At 35.9% G+C, this 13391-nt stretch overlaps 1 protein-coding gene across 4 annotated transcripts in view; it reads left to right on the forward strand.

Moving 5' to 3' along the window:
- LOC127422777 (protein TANC2-like) overlaps window positions 1-13391 on the forward strand; it is a 173853-nt gene that overhangs the window by 24527 nt on the left and 135935 nt on the right. For all 4 annotated transcript variants that reach the window (XM_051666527.1, XM_051666528.1, XM_051666529.1 and 1 more), the window contains exon 2: window positions 741-843. In XM_051666527.1, coding sequence (XP_051522487.1) covers window positions 774-843 — 70 coding nt within the window. In that variant the 5' untranslated portion in view covers window positions 741-773. The remainder of the gene's footprint in view (window positions 1-740; window positions 844-13391) is intronic.

Below are 13391 nucleotides of genomic sequence, written 5' to 3' on the forward strand. Positions count from 1 at the left end.
CAGACAGGCAAAATCCTTCAACAAGGCAACATGAGCAGATCGTCTTTCTCACTGTCTGGGGTTTTCATTAGTTATCTTGGAGAGAGAGAGAGAGAGAGAGAGAGAGAGTGAGAGATAGAGAATGTGATATGGAGTGCAGGAATAGGCAGTCACTTAGTTTGTATGCTAATGGTCCTTGTATATATGCACATAACCAAACAGGAAGCTCTTTAAACATGTGGCGGAGTGTTAATGACAACGTTATTGGGTAATATAAAAGCTTGATATTCTCTGTGCTGTGCAGAGGCTATTACAAGCAGTACACTTCCAATTCATCCAGTCTAAACAAGCTCTGGATATTTTGGGAGAGTTGTATTATTATTTTTTCTTCTGTACTGTTTTGCCTGTTTCTGAATTAGATTTCATGGGGAGAAAGCAATAAGCCTGCTTAGTGCATTACACATAATGGGCTTTGGGTAGTCTTATCCTCTTCAAAGACATTAGGTTGCATGTGTGTGTGCATGGAGTTATGCAAAGTTTTTTTTCGATGCAGGTTTTAATTGCAATTTATCAACAGTAATTTGAATTATGCCTAGAACATATATTTCTCAGTGTTTTTGATATACATTTTGCTCTGTCAGCATTGCATTTCACACCCATTGACCAATTGAATTTGCTCCTTTCCAACCTCACCATCTCTACTTTTCCATTTCTAAATCCCAAGGTTTGAATTTCTAAGCTAAAACTCTTTTTCTCTGCAGGTGTTTGTTTAGCCCCCTCTGTCCGCTGCCACCATGTTTAGAAACAGCTTGAAGATGCTGCTGACGGGGGGCAAGACCAACAAGAAGAGCCGCAACAGCAGCGGTCAGTCTGACCTTTCATATTTAATGTCTCAGTGACATGTATTTCCACTAAACATGAATTGGTCAAAGCAGATGTGTTTACGTACAGTGGCAAGAGAAAAAGTATGTGAACCCTTTGGAAATAGATTGTTTTCTGCATTAATTGATCATAAAATGTACTCATCTTAATCAAAGTCACAAGTATAGACAAACACAATGTGCTTAAGCTAACAACACACAAAGAATTATAATATTTCATGTCTTTATTAAACACATCCCATTAAACATTCACAGTGCTGTGGAAAAAGTAAGTGAACCCTTGGTTTTAATAACTTGTTGATCCTTCTTTGGCAGCAGTAACCTCAACCAAGCATTTCCGGTAACTGCGGATTCGATGTTTAGGGGCATTGTCCTGCTGCATTACCCAACTTCTACTGAGCTTTAGCTGGCACACAGCCACCCTGATATTATCCTGTAGGATATCTTGAAAAACTTGGGAATTAATTAAGTAGCAAAGCATCCCCAAATCATGATGCTCCCTCCACCGTACTTCACTTGTTGGGATGATGTTTTCATATTGGTATGCGGTGCCCTTTTTATGCCATATGTAGTGCTGCGTGTTCTTCCCAAACAATTCAGCCTTAGTTTCATCAGTCCACAATACATTTTCCCAGTAGCATTGTGGAGTGTCAAGCTGGTCTTTGGAAAAATTTAGGAGTGCAGCAATGTATTTGTTGAAAATCAGTGGCTACCTTCATGGTGTCCTTCCATGGAGACCATGCCTGTTTAATATTTTCCATGTAGTAGACTCATGAACAGAGATCCAATGATTCCTTCAAGTCTTTAGCTGTCACTCTAGGGTTCTTTTTTTTACCTCACTGAGCGTTCTGTGGTGTGCCCTCGAGTCATCTTGGCTGGACGGCCACTTCTGGGGAAAGTAGCTACAGTTCTAAATCATTTCCATTTTTAGACAGTTTATCTAACTGTGGACAGATGAATATCTAAGCTCTTCGAGTTAACTTTGTAACCCTTTCCAGCTTCATGAAATGCAACAATTCTTGATCGAAGGTCTTCTGAGATCTCTTTTTTTGCAAGGTATGGTCCACGTCAGCAGATGCTTTTTGTGAATAGAAAACTCAAAATGTTTGAGTGATTTTTATAAGTCAAAGTAGCTCTTACCCATACCTCCAATCTCATTTCATAAATTGGATGCCAGGTTTGCATGATGTATTCAATATGTACAAGAAAATTAACCCTCCTATGGTATTCGGTCATTTTTGACCGAAATACATTTTTAAAATTTAATAAAAATGATTTCCTTTATCTGAGCAGTACAAGACTTCATTGATTCAATAAGTCTAAGTGGTCGTAAAAGAAAAACAGAGCAATTTTTTTTTTTTTTTTATCTGTCAAATACTATCAATAAATCAGCCACAATACAGAAAGAAAAAAAGACAGAAATTACAGGGTGAGCCTCTAAAACATCCTCAGTGCAAAACATATGTCAAATAAAACTAATAAATCAGCCACAATGCTAAACATTCACACTCAGAAATGAAGGTTTGACACACACACACACACACACACACACACACACACACACAGAACCAGGACATCAATAAGTGTAGCTCTACAGCCATCTTTTGGTCATTGTTGGCGTTACAAGTCATCTGTTGTTTTCCAGCTGATGACAGCAATCTGACACACACACACACACACACACACACACACACACACACACACACACACACACACACACACACACACACACACACACACACACACACACACACACACACATATACATATACATACACATACGTTTGCAAAATTTTTACTATAGAATATTTGAAATTGCAAAATGTTTACTCTGATTCTTCTGTTTTAAACTCTAATTGTATTTTCAGAATTTTGCAGTTAATTTCAGTTTCTTGATTAGGGCTGCAACTTTTGATTATTACAATGATTATTCAACTATTCGGCGATTACTGCAATTGATTATTCAGCTTGTATCCAACTTAAAAGGTTGTATTAAACATGCTTACTAACAATAAGGAGGACAAAATCATCTTTTAGAAATACCTCTAAATGACATTCACTGAATTAAAGGGAAAAATACTTTTTTATTAAGTTTAATTCAGTAAAGAAATTCACTGCAAAAAAATCCTTTTGTTATCATGTGTTTTTGTCTTGTTTTCCATTTAAAATAGTCTAAAAATCCTGAAAACAAGATACATTTACTTGAGAAGCAATATATAAGATATTTAGACTTGTACATATAGATACATATAGAGAATGTATCTTAAATATAAGTGTATTTTGTATATAAGTGTATTTTGTCACTTGGTTATACTTCTGCGAGTGCAGTAAAGATAAAATATACTTATATTCAAGATCTATTCTCGTAAAAGCAAGTCTAAACATCTTATATGCTGCCTCTTTGAAAATGCATATTTTTTAAAGGATTTTTAGATATTTTTAAATATTGTTATTTGTAATATTATATTCAACATTCTCAGATAACAATATTTTCTTCTGCAGTATAGCTGCTAAAGAAAATTTACATTATTTTAAAGGAGTTGTAGATATTTATAATGGAAAACAAGCCAAAACAAAAACAAATCAAAAACATATTTTGTTGCAGTGTATAATGGGGCGAAGACTACCCTCTCTCACCTTTCTGTTCATTTCAATCCATTTTAACTCACAAAAATAAACTCTCTCTTATTAAAAAAGCTGCGTATTGCCAATTTTTACAATAAGAAATGCACAGTGACATATATTATGATTCAATAAATCGGGAGCCATCATGTTATAATCTAGCTGCATTAAGCGTGCACGCTCGAAGGATCCCCGCGACAGAGTGTGCCTCAGCCGGGTGCAGTTTCAATCTCTCCCCCTTAGATCGGGACATTCGTGGAACTCATAGAAGAGGCGCTGACCGCGCAGAGAAATGGCAATTTCTGAGTTTGTAGTTTTTTACATGATCTGCTTCCGTATTATTTGAACTTTAATAAAGCTGTTAAGATGTAATGCTGGGGTGTTTCTTTAAAGACACTCAACACACAAGTTTTGCTTCAGTGGAGCGGCAGCTCCAGATCAACTTATTCCACAACGAGAATGCTTCTGTATTTATTGTATTTTTGTATAATTCCCTCATACTTTGCGATCTACATCACCTGAAGCTGGTTGGAAAGTTTAGAGTGCATCTGGACTGTGAGATGTGAAATTCTTCCTCTCCTCAGTCAGGCATGAACTGCAGTGCTGCTCTCGTGCGTCATCATTAGAGTTTATTGTGATCTCATGTTACGTTAAATGAGATCAAACGACTATTCGACAACGAAACATTTTTGTCGACAGTTTTTATTGTCGACTAATTGTTTCAGCCCTATTCTTGATGTTCATTTTCTTGACATTATTATGTATACAACAATAATGAACAATAATACAAGCATAATGACAAAAAATGACACTTCAAATCAATTTTAAAATGCTAAACTTTGACAAATAATAGTTTGATAATGTCTATATATATATCCAAATGCATGTTTTGTGATTAAAATATAAAATTTGGTTGCAACAAGCCATCAAACTACACAGTAGGTCGCTACAGCCATCTACTGGCTGTTACTGGCATGACATGACTGGCAAGTTTTTAAGTAACATTATTTATATTTTGTTCACAGATGGCAGCAATCTGCCTCCAATTTATGTCACATTCTCATATTTTTTCAGGTTTCAACTTAAAATCCCAAAAGAAATGCATAATTGTATTGTTCTTACTTCAGTGACGAAATGTTTTTATCATTATCATCATAAAAAAAAAAAGAAAAAAAGGGTTACGCATCTAAACCTTCCAATCAAAAATGACCACAAATACCAAAGGAACGTGCCTTTTTTGAATACCATAGGAGGATTAAATGTGTTAAAACAGATTGTGTTTGTTCATTATTGTAACTTAGATGAAGATCAAACTGGATTATAAGACAAATTTATACATAATGCAGGTAATTCCAAAGGGTTCACATACTTATTCTTGCCACTGTATGTCTATTTAACACCAACATGATCAAACAGGAAATCGACATGTTGCTTCTGAAAGTTCATGTACCCAGAAATGAACCCCATTTGGCTGAATTACTGACAAGCACTATCAGACATTTTTGCATCAGTTGATTGTGAAAACCTTTCCCTACTGATAGCGCATTCACAAGCAACCTCAGAGATTTGGGTTCTGGTCCTGGGGAATGCAGGAAGTAATCGCAAATCACATAAAAAATGTAGAGCGCAATTCGAAGGTTGCATTTTCGTTCTAAAATTAAAATTTTACTGCACTGACGGTTAGGTTCAGGGTTGGGTTGGGGTCAGTGGTAAGAGTTAATAAAATATTCATTCCCATTGTATCATTTACAAGTAAAATTACAACTCGCTTTTGGCAAAGGTCTGTGGTTATTTCACCCTGAAATGAGCTCATGTTTTTGCCCAGTCATTCAACAACACTTCTAGCTTTGGGATCTGGGCACTGGGGGGCAGTGATTTAAATTTACAAAAGCGCAGAGGATAACACAAATTTCAACCCCCTGTTGCCGAATTCAACATGAGCATTCAAACTGGCATTCCTTGGACAAAGTGCTTTATGAAATTTCTCTAACCAAAAGAGGATATTTGAATAAGCATGCAGTACTGCTAAAACTACTATGCACTTGGCTTTTTCATAGAGTAATGAGAAATTATTAATTTAACGGTCTGTTTCGGAAGTCAGTATCAAGTGCATTCACTCTGGGCTGGCATTTCAGAAGCATATAAGAAAAAGAACAGCCTAAAGTCTTTATTATCCATCATGCCTCAGCAATAGATCTTATTTCTCTCTGGAATAGTGGGACATTCTGCCAAAATATGGGGTTCCATATGTTTCCTGATATCACTGACAAATCTGAAACAAGCACTGCCTGGGCATGAGTCACAAATCAAGGGAAAAGTGAAAAAAAAAACAAAAAACCAAACAAGGTTTTATAAAATTAAGTTCTGATGTTTCGGTAAACCAATTAGCCAAAATCACAGTAGCGTCATCACAAAGCCTCTCAAATACAACTGTACTCCCGCTGGAGTTGGTTTAGCTGGAGATGACTTCATTATCCAATGTGTCACAGAGATCAAACACACATTTTGAGTTTTACTGATGTTAACATTATCTATAAGGCTTTTCCCTCTAGGATGACGTAATAGTCAAAGCGTGTGGAATGGTTTTATGTTAAATCCCAACATTTATATGACAGTGCTACCAGACCATGCATGTTGCAGGATGAAACTTATGAGGTCAGTGGGCAGATTGGGCTCACATCCTCAGTTGGATGGGTATGTATGATATTTAAACTCAATCATCAAACCTCCTCTGCCTTGCAACCATACAAGGTTTTCTTGTTTAATTAGTCAGTAAACCTCAGTTAATTTTGCTAGATTAATTTAAAAACAAGACAATATCTTCTGTCATTTTGATTCTCAAGTAAATGTATCTTGTTTTAAGGATCTGTAGATACAGTATTTTCATTGGAAAGCAAGACAAAAATACTGAGTAAGAATTTATTTATTTATTTACTACTGTAAAGGTGAAGCTCAACAGCCAAACAGCATCAAAAGAACTGCTGCAAGAGGCACCATAACCACCATAAGGCAACACCAACATTACCAGTGGTGGGCAAACTACTCAAAAAAACGTAAAAAAAAATTTTTCAACCAGATGCACAGATTATACTGTCATAGACAAAGCATCTAAAAGACTTATTCAGCCATAATACAGTATAGTGCAATACTGTATACAAGTATAAAATATGGTGCAATATAAAATGTAAAGTCATGTAAAAAAACAACAACAGCATGTCAATTCATATTTATACATATTTATGCTACCAATACAAACCCAAGTGTTTAATATGCAAATTCACTACTTTTAAATTTTTATTTTTCATATTTATACTACTACCTGTTCAAACCCATACCCATTTAAACATAATTAATTTTGCACATTCCTATATAACAACTCTATGTACATATGCAATGTATTTCTCTATGTACTGGAAGCTTCTGTTCAGAGGCCAAATTCATGGGCACATGGGCAATAACACTCCAATATCTGATGGTATCAGATGGTACTCTCATGTTTTTTTTTTATATACATTTACCGTATTTATGTATCTTTACGTATTTACATGGTACTTCAAAGTACTTCAAATAATACCATGGTACTACCATAGTACTTTGTTACATGATTCATTACCATGTTCATATACCATTGCATTTGCATGGTGCTTCCAGGTGGTAAATGTCCAAAAAACATAGTAACGCCATGGTTCTTTGATGTGTTTTTGTACTTTATTGGTTGGAAAATGCCTTTACCTGCAGTAGTCGTTCACAAGCTGAATACGTGTTTAGCTTAATAAAGACTTTCTTCATCACTGGCAAATGACAGGATGTTTTTTTTTTCTCCGTGTTTTAAAATATTCAGCAAATGTGTTGTCGAGTGAGTAACCGCTCAAAATGTTTCAGTAGCGTGTGTGTGAGCATTCTAAGTCATTCAGATTGAATCGCTAACCGATTCAGACCACTTGGCTATCATGCGTGACTCTGGCTGAGAGTTCCACTTCACTTTAAACATCCACTGGCTAACTTCCCCTTGGGGAATCCCCTTCACCATTTTGGAAGTCCGTTCTACTTCGTAAGTGGGTGAGGGATGTTTTTGTTGATAATCCCTCAACCCCTCGATTTTGACCGAGGGGAGCAAGCCTACACAGATGTATGCTTCAGGCAGCTCCATATCCCACAATGCAACTCGACTGTGACATCACAGCACAAATCACGCTTAACCTACCCCACTCCCATAGAACTCTTATGTATGATGGAAGTGAAGTTAGTTCAAATAAGAGTTATTTTAAGAGTAATTATAATTAAGAGTCAATTAGAAGAGTTATTTTGAGATTTAACAGCATAATACTTTTAGCTACCTTAAACGGACTGTTTTTAACACAGCCATAGCCTATGTGTTCTTTGAAATCTTACCATTTTAGTTTTTTTTAAACTTGATTAATTCTTTCTAACAATTAATTTCATTATATACACTGGTGGCCAAAAGTTTGGAATAATGTACAGATTTTGCTGTTTTGGAAGGAAATTGGTACTTTAATACACCAAAGTGGCATTCAGCTGATCACAAAGTATAGTCAGGACATTACTGATGTTAAAAACAGCACCATCACTATTTCAAAAAAGTTATTTTTGATGAAATCAAGACAGGCCCCATTTCCAGCATTCATCACTACAACACATTATCCTTGAGTAATCATGCTAAATTGCTAATTTGGTACTAGAAAATCACTTGTTGAAAGCTATTTGGTTCGTTAAATGAAGCTTAACATTGTCTTTGTGTTTGTTTTTGAGTTGCCACAGTATGCAATAGACTGGCATGTCTTAAGGTCAATATTAGGTGAAAAATGGCAAAAAAGAAACAGCTTTCTCTAGAAACTCATCAGTCAATCATTGTTTTGAGGAATTAAGGCTATACAATGCTTGAAATTACCAAAAAAAAAAAACTGAAGATTTCATACAGAGGTGTACACTACAGTCTTCAAAGACAAAGGACACTTTTGAAACAGAAAAACAAAAAGAAAAGGTTAGAGTGGGCAAAGAAGCACAAACATTGGACAACAGATAATTGGAAAAGAGTGTTCTGGATCTTAACCCCATTGAGCTTTTGTGGGATCAGCTAGACTGTAAGGTGCGTGAGAAGTGCCTGACAAGACAGCCACATCTATGGCAAGTGCTACAGGAAGTGTGGGGTGAAATGTCACCTGAGTATCTGGACAAACTGACATCTAGAATGCCAAGGATCTGCAAAGCTGTCATTGCTGCACGTGGAGGATTTTTTTGAAGTAGTTTGAAGAACTGAATATTTTTGTTCAAATTGTAATAGTAATTTTTCACGTTACTAATGTCATGACTATACATTGTGATCAGTTGAATGCCACTTTGGTGAATAAAAGTACCAATTTCTTTCCATAAGAGCAAAATCTGTACATTACTCCAAACTTTTGGTGCCTTTGTATATATTTTTTAACAGACAATATTTATACATACACCTCTGAAATTACACTAAATCAGAGTTAAATGTTCTCCCAAACAGATGAGGTTTTTAAGTTTAATGCTCTATTGAGTTTTAAATCAACAAAACCTACCTCCCCACCATTTACCTTAAACCTCAACCTAACCGATAGTGTCAAATAAAGCAAATGTGACATGAAAAATGGTGCTTCAATGTCACTTTCACCTCACGTCGACTTGTGTGCTCTGCGGTACTCGTTCCTTGGTCCTTCACATTGCTAGTGCAATGTCCTATCTATTGAGCTACTGCACATTTCATCACAATTGAACAAGCTTGTAAATGTATCACCTTACGAGTCATGTGCTATAGGAAAAGTGTGTGTGAACTGATAATCTGCCATTTTACTCTTGATTTGCAACAAACAATTGAAAACTCGTTTTGTGAAAATGTAATCATGGTAACATGATTCTACTAGACCGTGTTGGAGTTTACCCTCTTTAGTTCTTTTGCCCATTTAGTGGTAAGGTTACCTTATCCCTGCCCCAATGACCTCATCATCTTGAGTCAGTGACAGAAAAGCACAATGGAGCTGTTACTGTTTTCATACGGTTGCATTGATATGGCATAAATAAGCAGAAGCCAGACAAATTTATTGACCTCGCAGTTGTTATGTACTCTGAAAGTGTTGTACAGCACAACTTTTATTCTCACTTATGTACATATATTTTGTTCTATTTTTCTCCCTTTCTTTATGTATTAGCAGATGTGTAGGTACTTCAGTGTCTCTCTCGTCTTGTTTAGTGCTCTTGACCCATATAATGATGATGTTCAGCCATTCAAATGCCACTTCCAATCCGACCTACTTTTTTATAAATTTCCATCCATCCACTCTCTAACTTTTCTTTCTTTCTCTATCTGTCTCTCATTGCCTCTTTCAATTTGCATCAGCTTTCTAAAAGGAAGAATTCACCCAAAAATGAAAGTCTGTGTATCAGTGAATTTCAGTGAACATACTGTATTTTAGTCAAATCAGCCTCGCTCCATTCTGGTATAGAACGGCCACTTTTCACAATCCAATCAGTTCCCAATGGATAAAATCAAGTCCCTCCCTACATTTTCTCATTGAATATCCTGCTTTACTCAGAAATGTAAAATGGGTTGTAAACTGTGTTTTATGTTGACTTTAAGAGAGAGGGATTTTTGAGGGTCTGTATGTGTGATGTAGATCAAGGACATTGCAGACTGGCACCAGCTTTCACATATCATTTTAGGTAGCAATTGCATGGCATCAGAGAGATTGCTCACATGGCCATGATTTCATCCTTTAAATGTGTTGATGTTGACGCTTGTATATATTGAATTTCCTCTTGGTATTTAACTTGAAAGACAGAGGTAATTAGATGCATCAAGGACTCCAGCTTTGTGTCAGAGGAGTGATTCTGCCACATTCAAGAAACATGGCAAGAAAAAAAGGGACATTTAATAGATTGAAGGTAAAGGGTTACCTCTTTGTATATTATCCATTATTTGTTCATGTGTGGTAAGTGTTGATGTATGCATGCACATACATTCAGACATCAGATAGTTCATCAGACTGTAGAAAGCTTTCTTTCTGTCTTGACCCATAATCAACACTCCTCGCTATTTTTTAAGTCATCTGTTTTTGGGTAGTTGACAAATAAAATCAATATTATAGGTTAAAATTTTAATGAATGTATAATAGAAGTGCTGTAATGCTGTAATGTCAAAGGCAGCAGACCAGGAAAAATAAAAGTCCATTTCAAGTGTTTGAAAGCCCTAAAAATATAGGGCACTTGTAAAACTTCTTTAATATAATGCGATTAATCACATAATTGTTCGTAGTTAATTGAGATAAATCACAGATTTTGAAAGTGCTGAAATTAGACTCTAAATATACTTATTTTCCTGTCCAAATGCATTTATTATTCCTTCTTAGGAAAGAAGACAAAACAATATGTAACAATAAAAATCTATATTAACATTTTCCAAACAAAGCGTTCCACAGTATAAGGATAGAAATGCACTAAAATAGCACCATTTCAAGTAACGTAAACGTTTCCCAAAGTAGGAGGTTGACTAATTTAAAATAACTAGTCCCCACATAGGTTGAGTATTCATTGCAATGGGCATTACATCTCTTAAACTCTTATCTTCCAAAATATTAATCAGCCAGCAGGCTGTAGCTATCTGTTTTATTACAGGAATCGTGAAGCCGCGTTCATGATTCGCGTCAGGGCGTCAACGCCAGTGTTAAGTGCCGCTTTGAACTCCACATGAAAAGCGATTGAGAACAAAAATGTCTCATTCTGTGTTTTGGTGATAGCTAAGACTTGGTGTGCTTCTGTGGTAATTAAAATGCACCTTATGTAGGCTGAAAAATACTTGATTTCTGTCACAAGTCCCATCTGGGCTTGTTTTGTACAACAAATAGCATTAAGAGCTCCTTTCTCCATCATTTGATCAATGACACGGAAGCACTGTTGTGTGTGTGTTATGAAGTGTGCGTCAGCGACTTTGGGCGGACACGTCGAAAAAGTTTTGCCCTTCTGATGCTGGTTTATGCTTTGTCTATTGTCATTCAGCTGTCACAGAAACGCAAACAGATGTACATATGTAAATCATATTATTTTAGACATGTGTGACCCAAGTAATGTTCTTTACAATAATTTAAAATCTAATGCGTTACACTACTTTTTGTCTGAATTAGATTTTGACTAATTAGATTACATTAACTAACTACTTTGTTATCAGATTACACCTAACACTTTGCATTATTTACATTGAACTAATTGCTGCATGCAGCTTAAGACTTGTACTTGGTCCAATATGTTGAATCAAAGCTTTATCTCTAACAACTTCCTTAGCGTTGTTTCTTTTTTTTCTTTTTTTTTTTTATTATTCCTCCACATTATTCCCATCCACTCACGACTCATGCTGTGGAATTGACAACAAAAGTAGCGAGAAGGAGTAAGAGAGTGAGAAAAAAAAGAGATAATAAAGGTTAATAAGCATCTGCACAGTTTATCAATCTTCTCTGTCTGTTGATTAAAATCTCAGTAAAATTCTCTCCTGTCTGACAGTCCGTTTCTCTCGGCATTTAATCTGCATTTTTTTTTTTTTATAGCTGCCTCATGCCTTCTTTCAACTTCCCCCGCCCTTCATCTTCAAACCCGACCTTCGTCTCTCTCTGCCAAAATCATTGTCACCTTTCTATGTCTGCTCCTCCTACACAGCAGATAGAAGCAGTCTTATCTACTGTAGGTTTGTGTATGTGTGTGTGTGTGTGTGTGTGTGTGTGTCTGGGCGGGTTTGGGTGGTTTACGAGGACATTGTTTTAGGTTACAAACTGGTAATTACAAGGGCATTATGCTATAAATGTGGTTTATGAGGACATTTCTAGTGTCCCCATAATTCAAATCACTTAAAAAACATACTAAACAATGTTTTTTTGAAAATGTAAAAATGCAGAAAGTTTTTTGTGAGGGTTAGGGTTAGGGTTAGGGTTAGGGGATAGAATCTATAGTTCGTACAGTATAAAAATCATTATGTCTATGGAGAGTCCTCATAAACATAGCCGCACCAACATGTGTGTGTGTGTGTGTGTGTGTGTGTGTGTGTGTGTGTGTGTGTGTGTGTGTGTGTGTTCTCATTAGATTAATGCTGATGAAATGTTGGTTAAAATGATGATGATTTGAGTCACTTTAGCTGACATTCTGTTACACTATTTTGTATTTTTTGTTTGTTTTTCAGCTACATTACAGTAGCTGCTCCAAAATCAGTGTACTCTCTCTTCTCTAGCTGCGTTTAGACCTGATATTAAAATCTGTTAAGATCTTGGGTTAAAGCCAAGCAGACTGTGTACATAGACTGTCACTTATGTCTGTATGATATACATCTTAGCTAAGACTTTACATGATTGACAGCATGAACTGTCGCATTTTAAAGACATTTTATACAGCACAAACCAACAAAAATGCAAAGTAAGAGTGTCTAGAGATAAGCACGATCATAACATGAAGGGAGCGCTAAATAATGAAATATTTATGTTGCCAGAATGCAAGACTGCAACCCAAAATTTGTCGGAGGCTAAAGGCCGAAAATACTTAGGTTTTCCACTTTTTGCTATGTCTCAAATTTCAAATATGCCATACATTTCGTCATCAGCACAGTATGCGCAGCCTAGTTTGTGTAGATACGCAGACTGTCCACATCTGTATGCGCATCTGCATATGCACCTGCCGTTGACTGTACATAACCCTGTAAAGCCTGACTTACGAAAATTTAATTTTTATTTACTTCAAACTGTTTTTAGTACCATTTTACTAAATATGAGCATAGACAAACAATTTTTTTTATGTATCATATTTGAACCATTAAGCTTTAAAGGTCATTATCCTTCTGAGGCCCAGCAGTTAATTTTTGTGTAGGACATTTGTTATTTAAGTTTTTCTTCAAAC

The sequence above is a fragment of the Myxocyprinus asiaticus genome, chromosome 32 (assembly GCF_019703515.2).
Source record: "Myxocyprinus asiaticus isolate MX2 ecotype Aquarium Trade chromosome 32, UBuf_Myxa_2, whole genome shotgun sequence".
NCBI classification, from domain to species: Eukaryota; Metazoa; Chordata; class Actinopteri; order Cypriniformes; family Catostomidae; genus Myxocyprinus; species Myxocyprinus asiaticus.